The 21,064-nt window shown below is 41.1% G+C and overlaps 2 protein-coding genes across 2 annotated transcripts in view; one reads left to right on the top strand and one right to left on the bottom strand.

Annotated features, from left to right (window-relative positions):
- tdrd7b (tudor domain containing 7 b) overlaps positions 1 to 15,289 on the top strand; it is an 18,590-nt gene extending 3,301 nt beyond the window's left edge. The window contains exons 4-20 of the mRNA XM_035674871.1: positions 2,487 to 2,694; positions 5,469 to 5,551; positions 6,575 to 6,783; positions 7,404 to 7,772; positions 7,866 to 8,173; positions 8,258 to 8,450; positions 8,596 to 8,707; positions 8,812 to 9,014; positions 9,099 to 9,233; positions 10,902 to 10,985; positions 11,288 to 11,422; positions 11,579 to 11,689; positions 11,889 to 12,037; positions 12,143 to 12,375; positions 12,492 to 12,675; positions 12,931 to 13,091; positions 13,434 to 15,289. Coding sequence (XP_035530764.1) covers positions 2,487 to 2,694; positions 5,469 to 5,551; positions 6,575 to 6,783; positions 7,404 to 7,772; positions 7,866 to 8,173; positions 8,258 to 8,450; positions 8,596 to 8,707; positions 8,812 to 9,014; positions 9,099 to 9,233; positions 10,902 to 10,985; positions 11,288 to 11,422; positions 11,579 to 11,689; positions 11,889 to 12,037; positions 12,143 to 12,375; positions 12,492 to 12,675; positions 12,931 to 13,091; positions 13,434 to 13,654 — 3,098 coding nt within the window. The 3' untranslated portion in view covers positions 13,655 to 15,289. The remainder of the gene's footprint in view (positions 1 to 2,486; positions 2,695 to 5,468; positions 5,552 to 6,574; positions 6,784 to 7,403; positions 7,773 to 7,865; positions 8,174 to 8,257; positions 8,451 to 8,595; positions 8,708 to 8,811; positions 9,015 to 9,098; positions 9,234 to 10,901; positions 10,986 to 11,287; positions 11,423 to 11,578; positions 11,690 to 11,888; positions 12,038 to 12,142; positions 12,376 to 12,491; positions 12,676 to 12,930; positions 13,092 to 13,433) is intronic.
- A 424-nt stretch (positions 15,290 to 15,713) lies between these two features.
- si:cabz01076231.1 (calcium-binding protein 2) lies at positions 15,714 to 18,230 on the bottom strand. Its single transcript, XM_035675554.1, has 7 exons — positions 18,169 to 18,230; positions 17,963 to 18,089; positions 17,257 to 17,287; positions 16,498 to 16,641; positions 16,274 to 16,383; positions 15,881 to 16,028; positions 15,714 to 15,742 (listed from the first exon to the last, which is right to left on the bottom strand). Exons 1-7 carry the CDS (start codon positions 18,228 to 18,230, stop codon positions 15,714 to 15,716), a joined length of 651 nt encoding a protein of 216 aa, XP_035531447.1.
- Between the last annotated feature and the right edge of the window lie 2,834 nt (positions 18,231 to 21,064).

Raw genomic sequence — 21,064 nt, 5'->3', positions numbered from 1 at the left:
TGTCATATTGTGTTTTCTTTTTATCATACCCTGACTAAACACATTTTACAACACAACAGTAAGCTGTAGCTTGGAAATATATATGTATTATATACATCCATAGCAACCACTCAGTTCTTTGAATATTTCCTGACCTTTTCAAGACTCCTCTTGGGACCGGTGCTACAGTGCAGCAGCACTGCAGAAAGAGAAAACTAGAAAGTACCCGGTTCCTGTATCAGTGCTGTGACAATGCAGCATTACCAAATGCTTTCTGTGGTGCAGCCCGGCAGTCTGTGGATGAATGACTGGCCTGTTTAACTGTTGCTTTGTGGAGGCCTGCAGTTCCTTAGACACTAAGAATATCACACACACACACACACACACACAGCAGATAGGTGTATCAGGGTCATATGTGTACAAAGATGCTATCTTTTTCTGACTTTATTTGCACTATAAACAAACATTTATGGTAATAAAACTACCATAAATGCACATATGCAAACATGTAATAACACAAACCCCTCCACATGTGTGCACATACACACACATACAGAAACGTGCATGTAGATTCCTTTTTAGCGCATACACCTCCGCCAGACTGTGATGCTGCAGAATATTCCCAGAGAGTCAGAGGAGGAAGTGGGAGGTTGTTGTGCAGGGAGGAGAGGGAGAGGAGGAGTGGCAGCGAGAGAGTCGGAGGAAAAGAGAAGCAGAGGGATGGTGAAATGGCAAGGAGGGAGGGGGCAGACAGATGACAGGCAAGGAGGGATTCTGGAAGAGAGAGAGAGTTGGGTGTTGAGATTTGAGGCTAATGCAGCCTATAGCAGCTGAGAGTCAGCTGCAAGCGAAGAGCAGCTGATTCACAAATCAACCTCTCCATCTCTCTCTCTCTCTTTCCCTTATTCTCTCCTCTGCTGCCTCACCAGGATATTGATATTCAGGCAGAGACAGACCAGGGACTGTGTGTCCATGCTGGTGAGGTGACGCGGCGTCTGCTCTGACTCTGTGTGTGTGTGTGTGTGTGTGTGTGTGCTCGTCCTTGCCTATATTTGCATGTGGATTTAAGGCTGTGCCTGCCTGTGTGTGTGACCGTTGAGTGTCTATAATGTGTGTGTCTGGAAGTTTTATTGATTAATTAATAGACTGATTTATTAACTGATTGACTGCCAGTAGCTCATATGGTATAAGTAGCATATCCACTCAGAGAGAAAGGAATCCTGTTTTGAACTCGCAATTGCCTATTGATTACTTTTGTAGAGGTATAAGCTGCTTGTTGTGTTTTGTCATGGGAAAAGAGATTCAGCAAGAACAGAGAGGATGAGAGAGAAGGAGAAAGTTCTAGATGTTGCTGTGGAAAAGAGAGATAAAGAAACAAGTGAAGATAAAAGAAGAGGCAGTAGGAGGAAGAACTGAAAAAGAAAACGGAGTGTGGGAGTGGAAATGACTAAGGGTTATGCAAGGTATATTGGTGATGTCACTGAGCAGAAATGTGATGTCATGCCGGTCATGCTGTGCTTGAATGATGTAAAGTGTTGAGGAGCTGGACTGCTAGGTGCTGTGTTAGGATGATTTTTGCTGAACATACAGTGACTTTTACAAATGACTTGGTGTAACATGTACTTTCCTCCACAATGATGTTATCAATCTTAAACTGAGGAGATAATTAAGAAAAATCTACCATTCCAAAAGCACGTGGGACTCTTTTCCAGCAGAGTTCCACATCATATTTACACACATACTTTCACTCACCTTAAATGTTCCTAGTGTAGCCGCAGTCAACCCAGTACCAATTGTGTTGTTAGGAAACATCTATAAACTTTCACTGTAACACAAAATCAAATTAGCCCCATTCAGAAGGTTGCTAATTAAAAAACGACTGGAATCAAGGAGTAACAATTAAGTTGGCTGTCCCCTAAAATTCCTGAATACGCATAGCAGCTCCCCTAAAGTCATCACAGTGACTCCCTGGAGTCTCAGCTGGTTTTCTCAGTCCTCACCAGGAAGTTAATTACTGAGATCTATAGGTGCGGGCAGGCAACCTTTTCCCCCACATCCAGTCTTTATGCTAAGCTAAGCTAAGCTAAACTAATCGACTCCTTGCTCCAGATCCATAGCTAATGAAGTGACACTGGATCGATTGTCTCATCCAACTCTTGGCAAGCAAACAAATAGGTGTAGTTCCTTTTACTCTCCCCACCAATTTATTACACAATCCAATTAGGAATTAACTTACGTTAAGTTAAGTTCAAGAATGTAGTTTTCTCAACATTCACTTTCAACGTTGTGATGTTGTGATGCTATTTGGAGCTACGATGTTCTTCAGATCTACTGAATCTACAGATATCCACAGATATCTATGACACTGTGTCCTCCAGACAGACACACTGGCCTGTCTCAGCATCAGGTTTAGCTGAGTCAGGGTGTGTTTGTGTGTGTGTTTGTGTGCCTGTGTGTCTGTGTCCATAGTTTTACTTCCTTTGTTGGCTTTATCTTTCTTTCTGTAGCCAAACCTCAAACCTCTCTGAGGCAGCCGAACCACCGCGGGCGAGGCGGGGGTAGAGGAGGAGGCGGCGGCCGAGGGGCGGGACATGGAGACTTCAGACAGGCAAGGGACATGAGGGATGGCCAGTCAGAGGGCAAGACTGGTGCACATCCGAACAAGATGTCCAATCAGAACACACCCAACAGGAAAGGGAACCCTCCTACAGAGAAGTGAGTAAGGGGAACGGTTAGGAGCTAATTAAGTGTAAGCAGTTGGACACAGAGGAGAAGCTAAACTGAATTATTAATTTAAGTTGCCTATAAATGACCTAGTTCAAATAAGTTTATGAATTTAGATGATTTTATGTGATCACTTTTATGTTGTTTGAGATAAAATATATCCAAAACATTTTTGCCTTTGAATGATCTACATAAAAATATGATTTGTTTCAGGCATTTAGTATGAAAAGACAACTGTAGCTTACATCCCAATGCTGAAGCTCCACATATTTGTGGGATTTTATAGCACCATTATATGTGGAAGTCACCAGCCAGGCTTCCAAACTACTTAGGAAACAAAGTAGAGGAATTTGTAAATGAACAACATGCTGAGAAAAGCTAGATCTCATGCCAAAACATTTCCTGTAGATTCACTCTACAGTGCAACAGGCTTTCAAAATTCTTTAAACTGTCTGAGACAATTACAAAAAATGTGTTTCGGTGTAAATTTGTTAAATATTTTCGAGTGGTGAATTACCCACTTTCGTGTATTTTCTTGTCACTCTCCACTATCCAGTCAAACCTCAGCCAGAAGTCAGTGAAAATCCAAGTTAATCGTACATGTCCCCCATTCATTCTTTATTTCTTTCTGTCTTTCTGCCCCCCTCTCCTCCCCACCTGTGTGGTCTGAGCTGAATCAGAATAGGCTGCTGGTGAATGGGAGCCCAGTTGAACTCTGGTTGGATTCTGAGAGCAAACAGCATCCCCACTGCTGCTTATTCAGCACTGGGCTGATGATGTGCTCTCTAGATTATTCTGGTTCTCTCGCTCTGTCTGTCTCTGTCTGTGTCTAATTCTACGTCTTTCTACATGTTTGGCACCTTTTCATTGTTCAACTTCATTTATTTTTTCCCCATTATTCATTCTCTCTCTTACACTATCTGTGATTTTGTCAGTAGATTACTCATAATTATGCTTTGATCTCCTCTCTGTTAGTAATTGACCCATAACTATTTTTCCCCTTCTAATATCCGCAATTATTCCAATTGATGTTGGCTTCACTGTCCTAATGCTGTTCACCATGATATGGACTGATTAATTGTTATGGAAGAAGCCATATAGAAGCATTGTGAGATATTATCTATCTGCGTTGCTTAAACAGTGAATCAAGATTAGTTCAGCTCATTGACCGGCTCTCCCACATCCATCCATCCACGGCTCTGTTCGTCCGTCCACTGTGAAAACAACTGACATCAGTCCTCTGTCAGTGTCTCCATGGGTGTCCAGTGTGCCCACTGGCCCACCGCAGCACAATGGAGCGGCACGGTGGGAAGCCTGGTGTGGTGGCAGGGGACACGAGCCCAGAGCAGGGGGGATGTGAGCCCTTTCTAATCCCTGCTCTATTCTCTGGTAGATTAACGCTTCTAAACCGACACAGAGTGAATCAGCACATCTCTCTGTATCCCTCTAGATCTTCCATTGGACAGTACAGTCATCATTTGTGTGTGTGTGTGTGTGTGTGTGTGCTTGCATTATGGGATGCCTGGCAGTACAAGTGGTAAATTCCTCAAACAGAATGAGAGAGCCAACGTACAGTTTAAATACTTTAATTAAACTAGAAACACAGGAGAAATGAGTTGAGGAGGCTAGTCTGCACCTGATGCCAGAGTTTTGTAGGTGTTCAGGCAAATGCTGCCTCCGCCTGGGGAGAGGAAGTTGTGTGACTGGGTAGCTGTTATTGGTATAGTTATGTCTTAATGGAAAAATAAAAATGTGGCTTCCAGTAGAGAAATTCCTCCCCATTGCTACCTCAACATTTATTCTCCTGGACAAAAATGACATTAGTCATCTGAAGATGCAGCACTCTGAGTAGCAGTAGGTTTGTGTTAAATCTAGATCATCAGTGATGTTTGATCCTGCTGTCATTCCTTCTGACCACCTCCACCTGTACAGTGCACAGATCTGTGTATGGATAGTAAAGTCCTTTAAACCTTCTCACAGCCATTTAGGGTCACAAAGTAAATGGCCTTTTTGCTCTCTTTATTGATTGCTTGCTTCCATTATTAGCTATGTACCAGGGTGAGCCAGGAGTTGTGACCGAAGAGAGACAAGAAGGGATAGAGAGGCTGAATCAATAGAAATGTTTAAACAAAGCAGTTACTGTATAATTGAGGTGACTGAGATTGACCTACAAGATAAAATTACATACATTAAAATCAGTTCAGCCATGTGCACAAAAGGATATGGCTCTTTTACACAGAGTAGAAATCTCTCCATGCATTCTCAGTTTGTTGCTGACTAGGGTTTGAGTAGCATCTGATATGCTACACACAGTGAGTGCAATGCAGTATGCAGTGTGCTATATCTCAGGACCCATTGTTCTAGACCAATGGGGGATGGGACATTTTGATTAATGGGTTGTGGTACTGAGGGACAAACCAAAAAAGACTTTGTCTTTTACTGAACTTAAGCAGGTTATCTGGTTAGACGTTACCAGAGTCCTTTACAGATCTTTTATAGATCTCAGAGTGTGCTTTGCCTAATAAGAGATTAAGGATCAGACATGCAGCACAGAGCCAGACCCAACAGAGCCATAAATCTGTAGTCAGCATTTAGAACTTTAAGCATTTAAACTATGCACGAAGATGATGGATGGAGAATGTATGATTTTTAAGGTTCAAAAAAGAGACAAGACTATGTTTCCAGTCTGTCTTCTTCACATTTTTTTTCTCTCCCAGAGCCCGTAGAAAGTAATCCTCCTCCTTGTTGTGTTCTCTTGTATCCAGATCAGACAAGAGGATGACCCTCCCATCACGGTTTCAGAAGGAAGTGCATGCTCACCTTTCCAGAAACTCCCAACAGACTGGTCGTAAGTAGGACATGCTGCTGTTTATTATGCCTAAAATACATTTTATGTAGCTTTTTGTCCCCTAAACGAACGAAGATCTCGCCAAGGCCTGTATTACTTAAGACGATTCAAATTCTGGCCACCTGCTCTAAGCATCACCAGAGGACATTTATTTAAAAAAAAGACTCAGCTAAGTAAACAACAGTTTTGCCGTGTCATGCTGGGCTATCTTCTACTGAAGTATTAAATCACACCAGTCCCTCTCTTATAGATCTTTATTATTATGTAATGTGTAAAGGAAACAAACTCGTCTCAGTTCTCTAGGATTCCTGCGGACATGAGTTGTATTTTAAAAGCTTTGAACTTAATCAGCTCCGAGTTGTCTGTGTGAGCCTCCCTTCTCTAAACTCCACTGCTACAAGTCTTTACTTCAACTAAGAATGTGTTTGTTGTCATGTTGCCTGTTTGAAGAAGGGCTATGGTCAGTGTAGCCTGGGGGAAAGCACTGGAATGTAATAAACTGCAGAGCTTTGAGGGACATATGTTGAAGGCTCCAGCCGTTTGGGACAGGCAGAAGAGACTATTAAAGTTAGAGACTTACTGGTTTAAGAGCCTTTGCTTCCTGTATGTAAAGAGCCATCCCTGAGTGAGGAGGACATGATTTTAACCCTGTGACCCCTGTTTAGAAAATGTGCAAGACCCATGCTTCACAGTGTTAGATACTGGTTTAACATGGCTCAGTTTAATTATTGTCATTCAAGGGATTCACACGTTTTTTTAGTGTAACTAAATTATAAAAGGCTGAATCCATTGGCAAAAGGAATCATAACTTTGGTTGTGAATATGCTGTATTATCATTCTTCTGTCCGTCTCTCTTTTTTGATTCAAATCAACCATCTGTCTATTTCAAGACTCAGTTGTGGAGAAAAACAATCATCATGCAATCCACAAGTTAAAGGGGCGAGAAGATGAAAGTTGTCGCAGCAGTAATTCCCTGCATGTTTAATCTCTCTTTTCTTCTGTGGTTTTTCTCCAATCTTCCAGCACCCTTGAATCTAAACGAGAGCCCCGGCTCGGGAAAAGGAAAGCCCTATAACCCTCAGCAGGTCCAGGGTCGCATCAGGGAGATCCTGGGGAAGTACAGTAACGGGTTCTGGGTGTCGAAGTTGCCTCAGATCTACAGAGAGCTGTACAAACAGGACTTGCCCACTGAGTCCATCAAAGACCTGGAGACCTGGACGCATATATGCACTGTATGTTATTTGTTATATTTTAGCATTATAAGAAGCATTTCCGTTTTCAAATAATTAACACAAATAATTACTTTTGTGATAAATTATAATACAGTGAGGCTAATGAAATATATGCATATTGTTTCTGGTAACGTAAAGAATTTATTTTTAATATTTCTTGTCACATGTACAGTTGAAGTGTCCCAGTGACTGAATAAAATATTGTGTCTCCAGACAAGGCCTGGTAAAGTGAAAAATACCTATTAACAAGAAAATTGACTGGTCAGAATAGAGACAGTATCTAAACCTAATTTAATAGAAAAGGCAGATGTTTTTTTTTGTTTCTCTTTATATTTATCTAATACATTAAGCATAGAAACACACAAACAGAAACCCAACAGTACTATACCAAGTAATGTCATATCATAGTAGTTATTATCTACATTAAAGTATTTATATAGCACAAATCAGCATACATTTCCTTAAAGAGGACTTTTAGAACCACTAATGATTTTCTATCAATGGAAGATAAATATTGTTTCTTTCTTGAGTATAATTTCAAGAACTCACCAACTAGTCATGTTCAGTCTGTATTGCCAACAAAGTGCTTTATTGTGAATCCTCTCCCTTTATTCTTCTAGGTAGAGAAAACCTGCAGCAGCAACCCATCAGAGCTGCTACTCTACCCTGCCAAGGAACAGACCACCACATCCTCCCCTTCACCCACCCTTAACCCTGACTCCACCTCTGCCCCTGTTCTGACTTCCAACACCCCCATAGACAAACCCCTGCAGTCCCCTGTCCAAAAGAGACCCCCCAGCGCCCATCTGACCCGCTCTGGTTCTCGCTCTCCTCAGTCTCCACCATCGTCCTCCTCGTCCCCAAGCCCTCCCTCCTCCCCTGCCACCCTTAGCCCTGACCTGAAGCTGAAACTGGAGGAGCTGCTGGTAAAGTACTCCAACGGTCTGTGGGCCCACGCGCTCCCCAAGCTCTTCCAGGACACCTACAAAGTCAGTAACCCTTTGAAACACTATCATATTAATGTCATTGCCAAATTGAGGAGCTACATGCACTTATTTTTAATTTTTTTATTGTTTCACAAGACCAAACTGCCTGGACATGTCCTAGAGAACCTTCACCTCCTCTCTGACATCTGCACCATTGACTACCCAATGCCTGACAACCCCAAGAGAGCTATCTTGTACAGGAGGAGCAGCACTGGAGTCGGAGAAGGAGAGGATGAGAACTGTAATAGGAGGAACTCCTCCATCAGTGAGGAGGAGCTGAGGGTGAGGCAGGAGCTTGGCAGGAGGCTAAGTAACCATGCGGTGCCTTCTCTGCAGATCCCCAAAGAGGAGTACCCCTCTGTGCTGGTGGTGGAGGCCACCAACACCAATGCAGTCATACTCAGGTAGGAGAGAACTATATGTGTGGATGTGCTCTAAGACTCGACAGTTCATAAATCTCTCACCGTTTGTCTCTCCTCCTCTCTCAGGTACATTGGTGAGGGTTACTCCCAGGCCCAGGAGTCCATGGAGGATGAAATGAGGGAGTTTTACGGCCTGGACCAAAGCAGTCCATGTCCTTTGTCATCTCCATCCTCGGGCCAACTTGTTGCTGTCAGGGCAGAGGAAGAAGAGGAGATTCTGAGGGCGCAAGTCTGCGAGGTCATGGCCGACAAGGTCAAGGTGAGAATAGGAGGAAGTGATCCAGGACACTAGTCACTGAAGGTTAAGTGACCTTGTGTGGAAGGTTAGATTTATGGTGGAATTTAAATTATATAAATTATAAATATATTAGTGAACACTGTGGTCTTTGCCTTTGGATCTGTAGGTGTACTATGTGGATCATGGCTTCTCAGAGGTGATCAGCAAAACCAAAGTGTTTGAACTGCACGAGAAGTTTTTCCAGCTGCCTTTCCAGGCAACCAAGTGTAAACTGGCTGGTGAGTCTTTTTGTTTCACTACACCAGGGGTCAGCAACCTTTACAAAACAAAAAAGAGAAAAATTTGTCCGAAGCCACAATACATATTTTGTGTGTGTATCCAGGCCTGGGGCCTTTCTGTCAGGAGCCTGCCGTGCTGAAGAAGTTTGAGACAATGGCAAGTGGAAAGATCCTATTGGCTGAGATCCTAGAGAGAGGGCAGACCCCTCTTGTTGTCCTGTACGACACGTCACAGGATGATGATGTCAACATCAACGCTGCCTGTATGAAAGCCCTGCACGACAAGACGCTAGCCAGCCCGTTACAGGTACAGGAGAGATTGTGAATGTGTGTGTTGTTTGGTCAGTGTGTGTGTACAGCACACTAAACTCGTACCACTGACTCTCCTCAGGTGAACAGTGCATATATGAACGTGACTGTCAGCAGCGTCTGCTCAGATGGGACTGTCTACTGCCAGCTGCCCTCCAGAGGACTTGCCAAGCTGAATGAGATACTGGAGAATATAGAGACATACTTCCACTCACAGGTTAACACCATGCTACATCTGATGTCTCACTGTGTTTTTGAAACTCTAAAAGGTTTTACTTTTTTAGTCAGCCAGAGTTACAGATGCGCCATAGAGCTCTTAAAAACACATCAATGAGCTACAGTGTTACCCTGGGTTACAGGTTCATTACAATCAACACTGTAATGAACAGTTTGTTTTTATTTAATACCACATTTATTGTCCTGCTACTATAAATACTAATTTAAACACCAAATGTAATCCACAGCAGAGAATTGTGCCAGGCAAATGCACTGTTTACTCTAGTTTAAAGGACTAGTGTGTAGGATTTATTGGCAACTAGTGGTGAAGTTGCAGATCACAATCATTTGAATACTGCTTGCCTTCCAAGCACCTTCCAAACATACCTATGAATATTATATTCCATTTCTGACATTACTGTGATAATGACCCATTGTTCTTGTGGGAGGAGGGTTGTAAAGGGTGACAACTCCCCTACAGAATACATATGTAACAAACACTGTAGTTCTATTGAAGTTTTTGATTTTATTTTAGACCTATAGGCCCACTCTTGGTCTGGAACTACACTTGTATACTCATTCCAAGCTGTTGGCAGCTCATTTCATTTACTTCTGTTCACTTTATTTTTTTCGTGGTTGTCAACCTTTTCTTTGTGTAGCTTTACACGTCACCCTTTCTACAGTTTAGTAGGTGCAGCAATTGCACCATATATTTGTATATATGTTTTTATTTCTAAATGGAACACAGGATGCCCAATGTGTTGCATACTCCTGACTGGAAATGAGAAATATATACCTTCCTTGCCATGTGTGTGTCACAGTGAGTAAACGTAGTACACTAGGACTCACACATTTATCTGAAAAGCCTTTTGTGAATGTATTTGTGTTGTATTGCTTCGTTCAGGCGGAGTTGTGGACAGATTGAGATTAGGTTGATAATCTGGAGTTAAGACATTGCCAAACCACTTAATCGGATAGCAGCAGTGGAGCTGATGCTTTTTCTAGGTGTGCCAGTGCTGTCCTTTAAAGCTCATACTTGCAGCTCAGTAACGCTTTACGTCAGTGTTTAGGTAAACACAGTGTTGAGTCTGGTAATGTATTTTTACCAAGGGTAAAGACTTCTTGCAAGCTTTCATCAGTTCACTGTCAGAGAAAGTGTATTAAAAATAATCAAGCATGCAGGGAAGAAATTACATTTCTATATATGTCATCAATGATTTTTTACATCCTTCAATATCCTGTTTAGTAATCCATAGTTGAGCAAAATGTACATTGTTTTATCTGTTAAGGTAACTCCCTCTGCTGGTGCGGGTAAATTTGCTGTCATTAATCAGCTGTTGTAATAAATGTAGATGGTAACTCTTCAAGGTTAAATGAACCATTCGTAAATCTCTAACATATGCTATGTTGTGTTTTTAAACATCAACAACCCCTTTCCATTTTAAGTTACCACAGATCTAAGTCCTAATCTCTGGTGTCATTGCAGTGTACACCTGCAGCAGACTGGTTGGACCTGTGAAATGTTTGTGTGAGCTTTTACAGTATCATTTTATTGCAGTCATAAAGCAGCAGTTACACATAGTAACCTCGCCAATCCAGAGGAAATACAGTCAGATTTAACAATAGCATGATGAAAACGGTTTCTTGATGCCGTTTTTATCTCTTCCAGGTAACATCAGAGTTCCTGGTATCCAGACCCTTCTGTGGAAAAGGATGCTTGGCTCGCTACAAAGGCAAATGGTCCCGTGTAGAGGTAAGAAGACACTGGTCTCTGCAGCTCAGACTGTGAATTATTAACAAATCCACATACGATTGATGTTGGCCTGACAAAAGGATAAAGTCACATTATTGCACAATAAAGCCAGGTGTGGTTGCTATGAGGGCAGAGATCAAAAAGAACTAATAACTAACTACCTAAGGTACAGCAGAGTGATATGATTTGAAACTGGCAGAACATTTAACAGCCATTATATATATTTATACCTCCATATAACTCTTGAAATTTGTTTAACTGTAAAAAATAAGACGTTTTCCTTTCTATAATTCTGTCTTTAGATCACCAACCTTCACGGCAGCAGAGTGCTGGACATCCTGTTCATTGATGTGGGTGTGCAGGCTTCTGTAGAGGTGTTTGAGCTGAGAGAGATCCCACCGCCATTCCTCCGTGACCTTATGGCCATCCCACCACAGGTCAGCTTCCATGCGTTCGAAGTAGTAGTAGTCAAGAACAGTCAAGAGCAATGATCAAAGGAGAGTTTTGTTATGTACTGTTGTAGTGAGGGCAGCTTCTTTATACAGTCCAACAAGGATTAGCTGAGAAAATGACATCCATCAACATGTTTTTAGGCTGTGAAGTGCTGTCTAGCAGACCTGGCTGTCAGCGTTGGATCCTGGACTCCAGATGCTGTCCAGTGGCTTCGAGAGAAAGTGCTCAACACCACAGACTGTAGCATGAAGGTAAATTGCCGCCCGTCCTTCCTGAACATCTAAACCAGTGATCTGCAACGTGGTGCCTGAGGGGAGTGAAAGTGAAGAATACATACAACTGACTATCCCTATAGATAGTTCTACAATCTGAAACCAAACCATGACATGAGTTTCTTAACATTTATTTACCATGACTGCTACTACTAGTATTTTCTTCTCTCACCCCAAGGTTGCCAAGGTAGATGAAACCAAGCGCTGCATCTACATCCACCTTTTCACCGACAAGAGCTTCCACGACCCTGCCCGTAGCCTCAACCATCAGATGGCCCAGTCTGACCTGTTCAAACAGCGGCCAGATGTTTTCCTGACGAGCCACAGGTTTCTGCTGCTTTTATATTTACCTGTATTACCCCCTCACTTTCAGTTAAAAGTTATACATTACTTTATACAATAAATGTCTTGTTTGTTCATTGAATTTCACAGCCCTGCCAAGATCTCCACAGCCACTTTATCCTCCAAGACTTCTAGCACCAGTAACTCCATTAATGGGAGTCCAGTGTCAACTTCTGTCCCAGCCAAGCCTCATCTCAGGAGGGCTTTGTCGGGACCCAGAGGAGGTGGAGGAGGCAACACCACCACCACCAGCCCACCAGAGACACCGTCATCCCCCTCATCCTCTCTCCAGCTGCCTCCATTACTAGAGCTGCCCCCAGCAGGTAGTGGAAATCTTACTTATTGAGGACAAACATATTCCAAGGCAGGAAATCAACTGTTTATGTCTTAATGTAGCCTAGAAAATGACATGTTCATATGACGGTCTTTTTCTTCTCAGGAAACAACATAGATGTTTATGTGTCAGTGGCGTGCCACCCAGGTCACTTTGTGCTGCAGCCCTGGAGAGATATGTACAAACTAGTGGTGTTGATGGGAGAGATGATTCTCTACTACAATAAAACTGAGCAGAAACCACTCAACATAGAGAAGAATCAGATATACGCTGCTAAAGTGGAGAACAAGTAAGTAAAGCAATTATTTATTTCATTTCATTCATGAAAACATTGGGCACAACTGAAAATTTGATCTTGAACAGCCTGGAGCTAGCTCTGGCTCGAAGAAAGACAATACATTAGAGTATAGTCTATTAATCTGGTTTCCACTGAGGATTTGTGCTTGGTTCCTTCTGTCATTTTTCTGCCTGTAGTGAATATTCAGTATATAAATATATGTGCTTTGCCTAAATATATGCACTCTTCCTCCCTAACTTCTCTCAGCTGGCATCGTGTGTTAGTGAAAGGAGTTCTGACCAATGGGTTGGTGTCTGTGTATGAGTTGGACTATGGTAAACACGAGCTGGTCAGCTGCACGCAGCTCAGACCGCTGATCAAAGAGTTCAGACAGCTGCCGTTCCAGGGAATCACTGCTCAGCTGGCTGGTGAGTAGAGTGGACCTTCACAACAGAGTGATGGCTATTACTAAGGTCATGTCCAAACTCCAGTGGTGGAATACTCAATTAAAGTACACAAGTATTATTTTGAGGTACTCTACCTTAGAGTAAATTATAGTTAACTTAAAAACATATAATGAACTCATTCAATATGATGCCTTTTTTTATTAATTAAACTGCCCTTTCCCAACTTCTTAATACTGCCAGCTAGTTCTACTACTTTATACAAAATAGTAATAGTATCCCAGAGGACATTTTTCTGCATTATAAGTACATTTGCGAGTATTTTTATATTGTTATACTGCTCATTCATATCTGACTCTCTTGCAGGATTGAAGCCGAGGCAGTGGTCAGAGGAAGCCTCCATCGTTTTCAGGAACCACGTGGAGAAGAAACCCCTCGTGGCCCAGCTGGAGGCTGTACAGGAAGCCGCTAACCCCTGGGACAGGAAGTTGACTGTCTTCCTGGTCGACACTTCACAGGAAGAAAGGGACATCTGGGTGCATGACATCATGGCTGAATTTGCTGATGAGCTGACCAATGAGCTGTAGACAACCGAAGATCGTCAACGAGTCTTACTAGCTGAGCAGTTGTCCAGTTGTGAATGAAGACACTGTGAGTTGTGGATAGACAAAATAGAAGAAGCTTATCCATATTTATCTATCTACCATTTAGGGGGACTGAAAGAAGAAGGAAATGAAAAAAATGAAGGACAAGTTGCAAGAAGAAGGGAAATTGAGAGGTTTGATAGCATGTAGAGACTGGCATTGACAGAAAGACAAGTGGTGTAGGTGTTGTAGCCACTTGCTTGTTGTGTTTTGGGCTGTACACCGAAGGATGTTGTGATGTGATTTTGAGTGACTGCAGTGTAACCATTGGACAATACACCTATGCATGATGTTGGTCCAAACTTGCCACAAATACTCAAAACATACTTTGAGCATACAGTAACAAACTGCTGAATCTATCCGTAATAGTCTCACAAAGCTGTGGAAATGATACAACATGCATTCATATACCTGTCGTATGGGCTTTAATGCAATGCAGCATCTTACCTTACAGTACAGTGAGTGCATCCACTTTCAGTGTGTGTCATCTTGGGCGGGGACGCCTGAATACCCTGCCAATGTGAGCACCATGCACAGTGCACAAAATGTTAAAATTAACTCAGCAAGTTCTCACATGCTAGGAAAACTTATATGCATTTGTTTACAAAACTCTGCTTTCTGGATGGTATTTCTGATCGTCATAAAGTTTACATAAAAGTTAGAGCAGACATTCCCCCTGAGAGGAGAAGAAATAGATGTGTCAGTGAGTCATGGGGGACAGACGTAATGTGATTTTCAGTTTTAGAACTAAATTTCGAGTGCAGTATCTACCTTCTTGGTAATTGATGGGAGCAGTTTTTGTAGTTGGCTCTTTTAGTGCACAAGTCTGCTGAACTTACTGGCCAAGGTTTTGGTGATACTCAATATGAGATATGTTTTGTTTAATCAGTGGTGGCAGGCTACATCCTGGCACTGCAGATACACTAGAAGAGCTTATGGTTTTAATTTTAATCAAATTGAAAGAATTGATTGTTTTGTACATGAAAAAACCCAACCAGTTCCTCAGACAGATGAAATTTTTAACTCATGGTCTACTTCCTGACCCGTGATGGCAGTGACTCATCCATCTCTTCTCCTCCTGTGAAACACTGATTCCAGTGTGACTCAATGCTTTTTAGGAGTTAAGGAGTATCTCTCCTGTTATTCTGTTTCTTGTCCGACCACAAGACTTTTAATTTCAGCAGAATATATGTGCTGCATGTTGCAGATCTTTCTGAATTGTGTGCACATATAGTTTGATCGATGTTATAATAATAAGCAAATTAAGTTACCAGTAGTGTTAAGCTTTTAGATTTTCAAATAGGATATAAGCTCTGCGTGGTTAGTTCCAGTGCCACCATCAAATGTTGGCCTGATGTGGGATTTTATTCTAAAATGTGACTTTTCGGGACATACCTGCACCGTGGTTTTGGATGTGCAAATGCTTCTCCAATTCTAAAGACAGTAGACGTGACAAAGCTCAAAGCTGCATCGTTGTTAACAACTGACAATGAATTTAATTTATATTTAACTTATATTCTCTAGATGATAATTAACATTATCATTTCCATTTTGTTTGACAATGACCTGGAGGTAATAAAAGACTTGTTTTTTGGAATAAAGTCTGTTTGAGAGGTTTAAATGTGATCAGTCCATTGAATTACTGATTCTATTGTATATTATAATAGTGTTGTGCTGTTTAATTGAAGGGCAAGTTTAGAAAACTCACATCATTTTTATTTCTTTATTAAAATAGCAAACCATTTCAGTCTTATTTACATGTTATATCACTGCAAAAAGTTCACAAATCTAATCTCTTGACAGCATCCACCATATCTGTTGTCATACAGCATCACTCTGATTCCTCTAACAATTCATTATTCATACAATAATTACAGTTAGGCACACGTTATGTTGTAGAAGTCTATATCTACATTACAAACATTACCAAATTGTCAAGATTTGATAGTGTGGAATGATTCAGTAGCATTAGCAATGCTGTCCTAGTTGGTGGTTTCAGCAGCTAGCGAATGGAGAGCATCATCACAAACTCTGAAGAGGAGGAGAGAGAAGACAAAGCAGAGCAAGTGGAGTCAGTACCGACTTCATATGACTAAACAGCAAAGGTCTACCTCTGGTTAACAAGTCAGCTGCATTAATGTGTTTGTGCCTGAGCTTCTTAATTCTCACCTTCAAAGTCAATGTTTCCATCTGCGTTAATATCCAACTCCTTTAAGATCTCCTCCAGTTCTCCTTTCTTCAGCTTCTCCCCCACCATCGACTTGACCGCCTCCTTCATCTCGTCCTGGTTGATCTTCCCGTCTCCATCGAGGTCGAACTAAAAACAGAGAAAGCAATGACAATGGGTTGACAGCAGGAGGAAAACAGTACAATTTCATTTGTTGGAATTTGTACAATTATTGTTATTCTTTTTTAAATTTATTAACTGAGGTGTACACAACTGGACCATTTTATGTCTGACATATCAGCTCACACAAATTTTCATCTGACTGACCCTCTTTTGGACCCTCTTTTGCTGTTATTTTGTAACCGTGTGAATTGCTTTATTATCAGCTGACTGACCTGTAGAAAGGCAGATTGGAGCTCTTTGAGTCCCAGCATGTGAGCAGTCTCTCCCATCATCCTGGGTCCCATCAGTTCAACAAAATCTTCAAAATCCATTAATCCGCCCACTGTGGAGAGGAGAGATGCCAGAAAATGGACAAGGTGCTCAGTTGCAAAAACATCCAAACAAATTAGCATCTTTTGATGTTCATAGCCATTGTGTGCTTATATCCTCAGCTCACTTCTCATCTTGATTTGTTGAACTATCTCCAGCAGCTCCATTTCCGTGGGCATGTATCCCATGGTCCTCATACATTCAGCCACATCCTTGTAGTTCAGGTATCCATCTTGATCGTAGTCAAACTCTTTGAAGGCCTCCTGCAACTCTGGAAGGGAGGTTAGGAGTCACAAAGATTACAACTGTTCCAGAAGTGTTGTAAAGTGAAGTTCATCAGGGCAAAATGGTTGAGGATTATGGCATTGCTGCAACATCACAATCCTAAAATTGCCAGATTTACAGATTTTAGGACCAAAAATCAAATCTGTTTGAATCTAGTGTAGTACACGATCTAATAAACATTGTGGCAACAACCAAAATTCGTCCACTTTTACAATCCAAGGGAACATTTATCTATGTTACTGAATGTACTTGTAGGTAACTTAATTATAGTTTAGAGGAAAAGTATATTTTTTTCACACAGACAATCCAAATGTTTCCATCTAGGTCCATACTAATTTAAAAAAGCTGCTTTTGTGAACTTTATAGAGTCAGAATGTTTTTATGAATGTGGAAGAAATGGCCAGGAAATGGAGAGAGGTAAAAATAAAGACTTTATAATGAATATAGGTTTGGCAGTTATATAAACAGGAACTGATTTATATGCATGGTATTATATTAGTTTGATACAATAATTTAGTACTAAAATAATAACCTTAGTACCTTAATAACCTTAATAATGTTAACCTTAGTAATGACATTGAGCTATGGTAGTGCCACTTACCGTCTAACTCAGCCTGAGCTAATTCCCTTTCCTGCAGAAACAGTAAAAAACACAGGTTCAAATACTAAATACTAAAAAAGGAAGATTACACTGCAATATGAAATACTACCAAAGTATATTGACACCAACTTTTAATAAAAACATTTTGTAATGCATAATGGATATAAAGAATGACCGAATTCTCAGGTATGACCATGTTTATCAGTTTCCGTTGGCTTGTATTCATATTCACAGTGAAAAGGGGAAACATTTTCAGATGGAATCAACCAAGTGTGGCAGTGCTTTTCATTTGGATAACCCTAACAAAGTGTGGCATTAAGCCTCAGCTAATGAGCCACTAATACTACAGACACACCAGGCTTAGTGATGGCAGCCCGAGAAAGATCAGGAACAAAACTGTAAGTACGCTGGCTGACTTCCACTTCACTTCTGAATCTGATGCTTTAATGTCTGACATGCAGTGTCTGAATGAGCAGCCACTGTATTGTAGAGATCAGTTATATCAATAATACATTTTAAGTAATCCCCATGCCTATCTCGGCCCATAGCTATATTAAGATCAATGTGCTTTATATTGTCAGTTGTTGTTGCAGTATAGGTCAAAGGTCAGAGGGCGACAGCAGAGGTCCGGTACCATCATAGCCAAGAAGAGGATTGTCACATCTAGTTCAACTAAAATCACAAAATGTGGATGTTCGCTACTTACCGATCCAAAAACACTTTCGAGCACAGAGTTGTAGACTTTGTTCATACTCTCTGTGGTTTTTTTGGACTTCTTTAAGGATTTCTTTGGTGTTTCGGAGACTGAACCTGATGGGGAGGCAGCATCCTTGCTACAAGATGGAAAAACAGCAAATTAATGAATTAAACAATTTGTTAATAAACACCAAACACCGGTGAATTTAAACTTACCCATCTGTTGAGGCTGAGTCGACAGAAGTGGTAGAGGCTGTCCTCTCTCCTGCTTTGGACATGCTGTGGACAAACAGAGGCATACACTGTGTATCCAATGGTAACATTCACTCCCCCCAAAATAATCTGCACATGTTAGCTTGAACACCCATGTTTTGGACATAAATCCATAAATGCTTTTTGGGATTCAAGAAGATTAAAATCTTGTTTCAAAGACTTTTAAGTAATTTAACAGTTTTTCCAGCTAACACCTTAAATATGAATCCAGTCATTTCACTGCAGTTTGCTTGCCTTAATTCCCGCTCCTAGATGGTAAGAAAAGAAAAGCAGCACTCGTTCTCCTTGTGTGGTGCTCCACTTGTGTGTGTTGTGAATGGATGCACTCTTCCTGGTCCGTTCTGTTTTTCCCTCTCTTGACCTCCTTCTATCAGAGAGGCTTAACGGGTAATTACCTGGCTAAATGTGCAGCCAATGATTAGAAAGCAAACGTGGTGCAGCAGTGTGACTGGTATGACCTTCAAGAGGTGAGTTTCCTCCTGCTTCAAAGCCCAGCTTGAAGTTTCTTTCAAGGGTCAGGTGCATTGAGCCTCTTGCTGTTGGTTTTGCGGTGATAAAGTGTGTTTCTGGTGGCTTTTGTGTTATAACTATTGTAACAACTACAGAACTCATATGGGCACCCTGGCAGATTCAAATCATACATTATTTGATGACACGCATAATTTCGTGTCAATGCAGGCTCTTCATATAACTGTGATGTAAAAACTAAAGACATGTTAATTAGTTAATTATTCTGACCACAGAGATTTTTGGGGCCAGTGGTGATCATTCATATCAATCACAACTATGGAAGCAGCTTTACTGTTGGACAATAATAATAATATTGTTTACTGACTCATCACCTCTGTCAGCTCACAATATACAAACTTGTATGACAAACTAGTGTACTGTATCTAGCTAATAACTATTTTAAAACTAATAATTTTAAAATGTAGTAACTGACAGGTTCATGTAAAGGCTGGTTGTTAACTTTTATTGTCTGATTTTATTGTTTTTGATTTTATTTAAATTTTCCTTGAGTAATGTGTGTTTTTAAATTGATCAGTTTTGTAGGATTTTTAAATAACCAAAACATACTGCATTGTATGTTATAATGCCCTTTAAGCGCTATTTACGGTAAATTTGCATAACCAATCAAACTACCAGGCTACTGTGTTCTTTTGTTTATTTAAGTCTGCGTTACATGTGCTTAATATAACGTTAGGTGACATTAGCTTACTTATATTAATTAAATGTATTAGTTCTGCAGTTATTTACACCCTGTACTGCTTGAAGAAGGGCTGTGACACGACCTGGACTTAACTGGATATTTTGTTTAGTCACCATGGCGCCGTCGTTGGCCTTCAACTATTCGTCTACGGTAGTGCAAAAGTCTACAGTCACCGTAGACAGTTACGCCTTCTGGTTGGTCAATTCTGACCGTAGACTACCAATCATATCGTCTCCTGGCGTCATGTGACTGTCCGTAGACAGTTGCGGCTTCTGATTGGCCCAGAGTCTACGCTCGTTAGTTTATGCATTTGTATTTTCCTCGGCTATCATACAGTAAAGTATTGGTAAGACTGAATTAATCAATTAATTTGTTGTTACACTCACTACTCACTGCGCCTCATACATAAATTAATTTATTATAACACTATTTATATTGAGCATTGTCTTTATCGATAGACAGGACATAGCGTTAATGTTAGCATTAGCGCCTAACGTAAATAAATATTTATTGTGTGTATGTATGTATGTATGTATCTATCAATGACCTGTTGTAACCAATGTTCATTGTTATATTAGTAATTGATAATAACAATAATAATATAATAATAATCAATCTCAATCAATCAATCAATCTTTGTATAGCACCAAATCACAACAAAGTCATCTCAAGGCACTTTACACATTGAGCAGGTCTAGACCGTACTCTTCAGGTTTAAATAATATAATAATAATAATAATATAATAATAATAATAATAATAATAATAATAACACGTCTGTCTTTGTTGTTGTTTTTGGTGCATTGCTGTATCTAAGTGTATTTCAGTATCTCCAGAAGAGAGACCCCACCACAGATCAGGGCCGTCAACCCAGATGCCCCTGCACATTGCCAACAGGCTGCACTGATGGCGACCAGAGAGGCCCGTAGCTATCGGGATAAGAAGGTGTTCTTCCCCAAACCTCCACAGGAGCTGCTCTTCCAGGCAGCTGCCCTGGCCCACACAGAGAAGCTCCTTCAGGCTGAGGGTATCCCTGTGCCATCCCGTCAGCTGTGCCTGGGAAAGCTGGTGGTGCCATTTGGACAATATGAAAATGCACCATTCCACTGGCTTGTGGCAAATGATGTGGGCTACATGAAGTAGTAAGCATGTTATATTTAATACCATTGTAGACAATTGCACAAACTGTGGCTATCATTGGTGTTTATTATTCATCTTTTCAAAGTTTAGTTACTCATTATCACAACTGCAATGATATTGATGTCAGTACTAAGTTGGTGTTTATCCTTACAGTGTGATTGACAAGAACAGGTTAGAGGTAACAAACCCACACAGAAAGGGAGAGATTGGGAACCAGTGGGTGAAAGATTACCTCACAGAATATGCAGAGAGCTTCCCACAAGTCTCCAGTCTCCTCGAGGCCAACGTCGACAGGTGTATCTACGGCCAGAAAGGGTTCGAGGATCACACCTTTCAGGAGATGTGGGAACTCTACCGGCAGCACCACGCGATGAAGAACAGGCCAGAGGAGTTTAGAGATGAGCAGCGGGAGCTTATAAAGAAAGTAAGGAGATGGCTTAACACACCAGTGACACACAAAACCAGTGCGCAGATGAAAAGATTCAGAAAA

Source organism: Morone saxatilis, unplaced genomic scaffold (genome assembly GCF_004916995.1).
Source record: "Morone saxatilis isolate NCDOM2014 unplaced genomic scaffold, NCSU_SB_2.0 Contig4, whole genome shotgun sequence".
NCBI lineage: Eukaryota > Metazoa > Chordata > Actinopteri > Moronidae > Morone > Morone saxatilis.
Note: the sequence above shows the minus strand (reverse complement) of the source record. Positions and strands in the feature narration are given on the sequence as shown.

What these genes read in the sequence shown, in the direction of transcription:
- si:cabz01076231.1 (XM_035675554.1), bottom strand. Translation starts at nt 18,230, where the DNA reads ATGTCCAAAGCAGGAGAGAGGACAGCCTCTACCACTTCTGTCGACTCA. An exon ending in GACTCAGCCTCAACAGATGG is followed by an intron (nt 18,090 to 18,168) that starts GTAAGTTTAAAT and finishes TCCATCTTGTAG; the next exon opens with CAAGGATGCTGCCTCCCCAT. An exon ending in AGCTCAGGCTGAGTTAGACG is followed by an intron (nt 16,642 to 17,256) that starts GTAAGTGGCACT and finishes CCTCCCTTCCAG; the next exon opens with AGTTGCAGGAGGCCTTCAAA.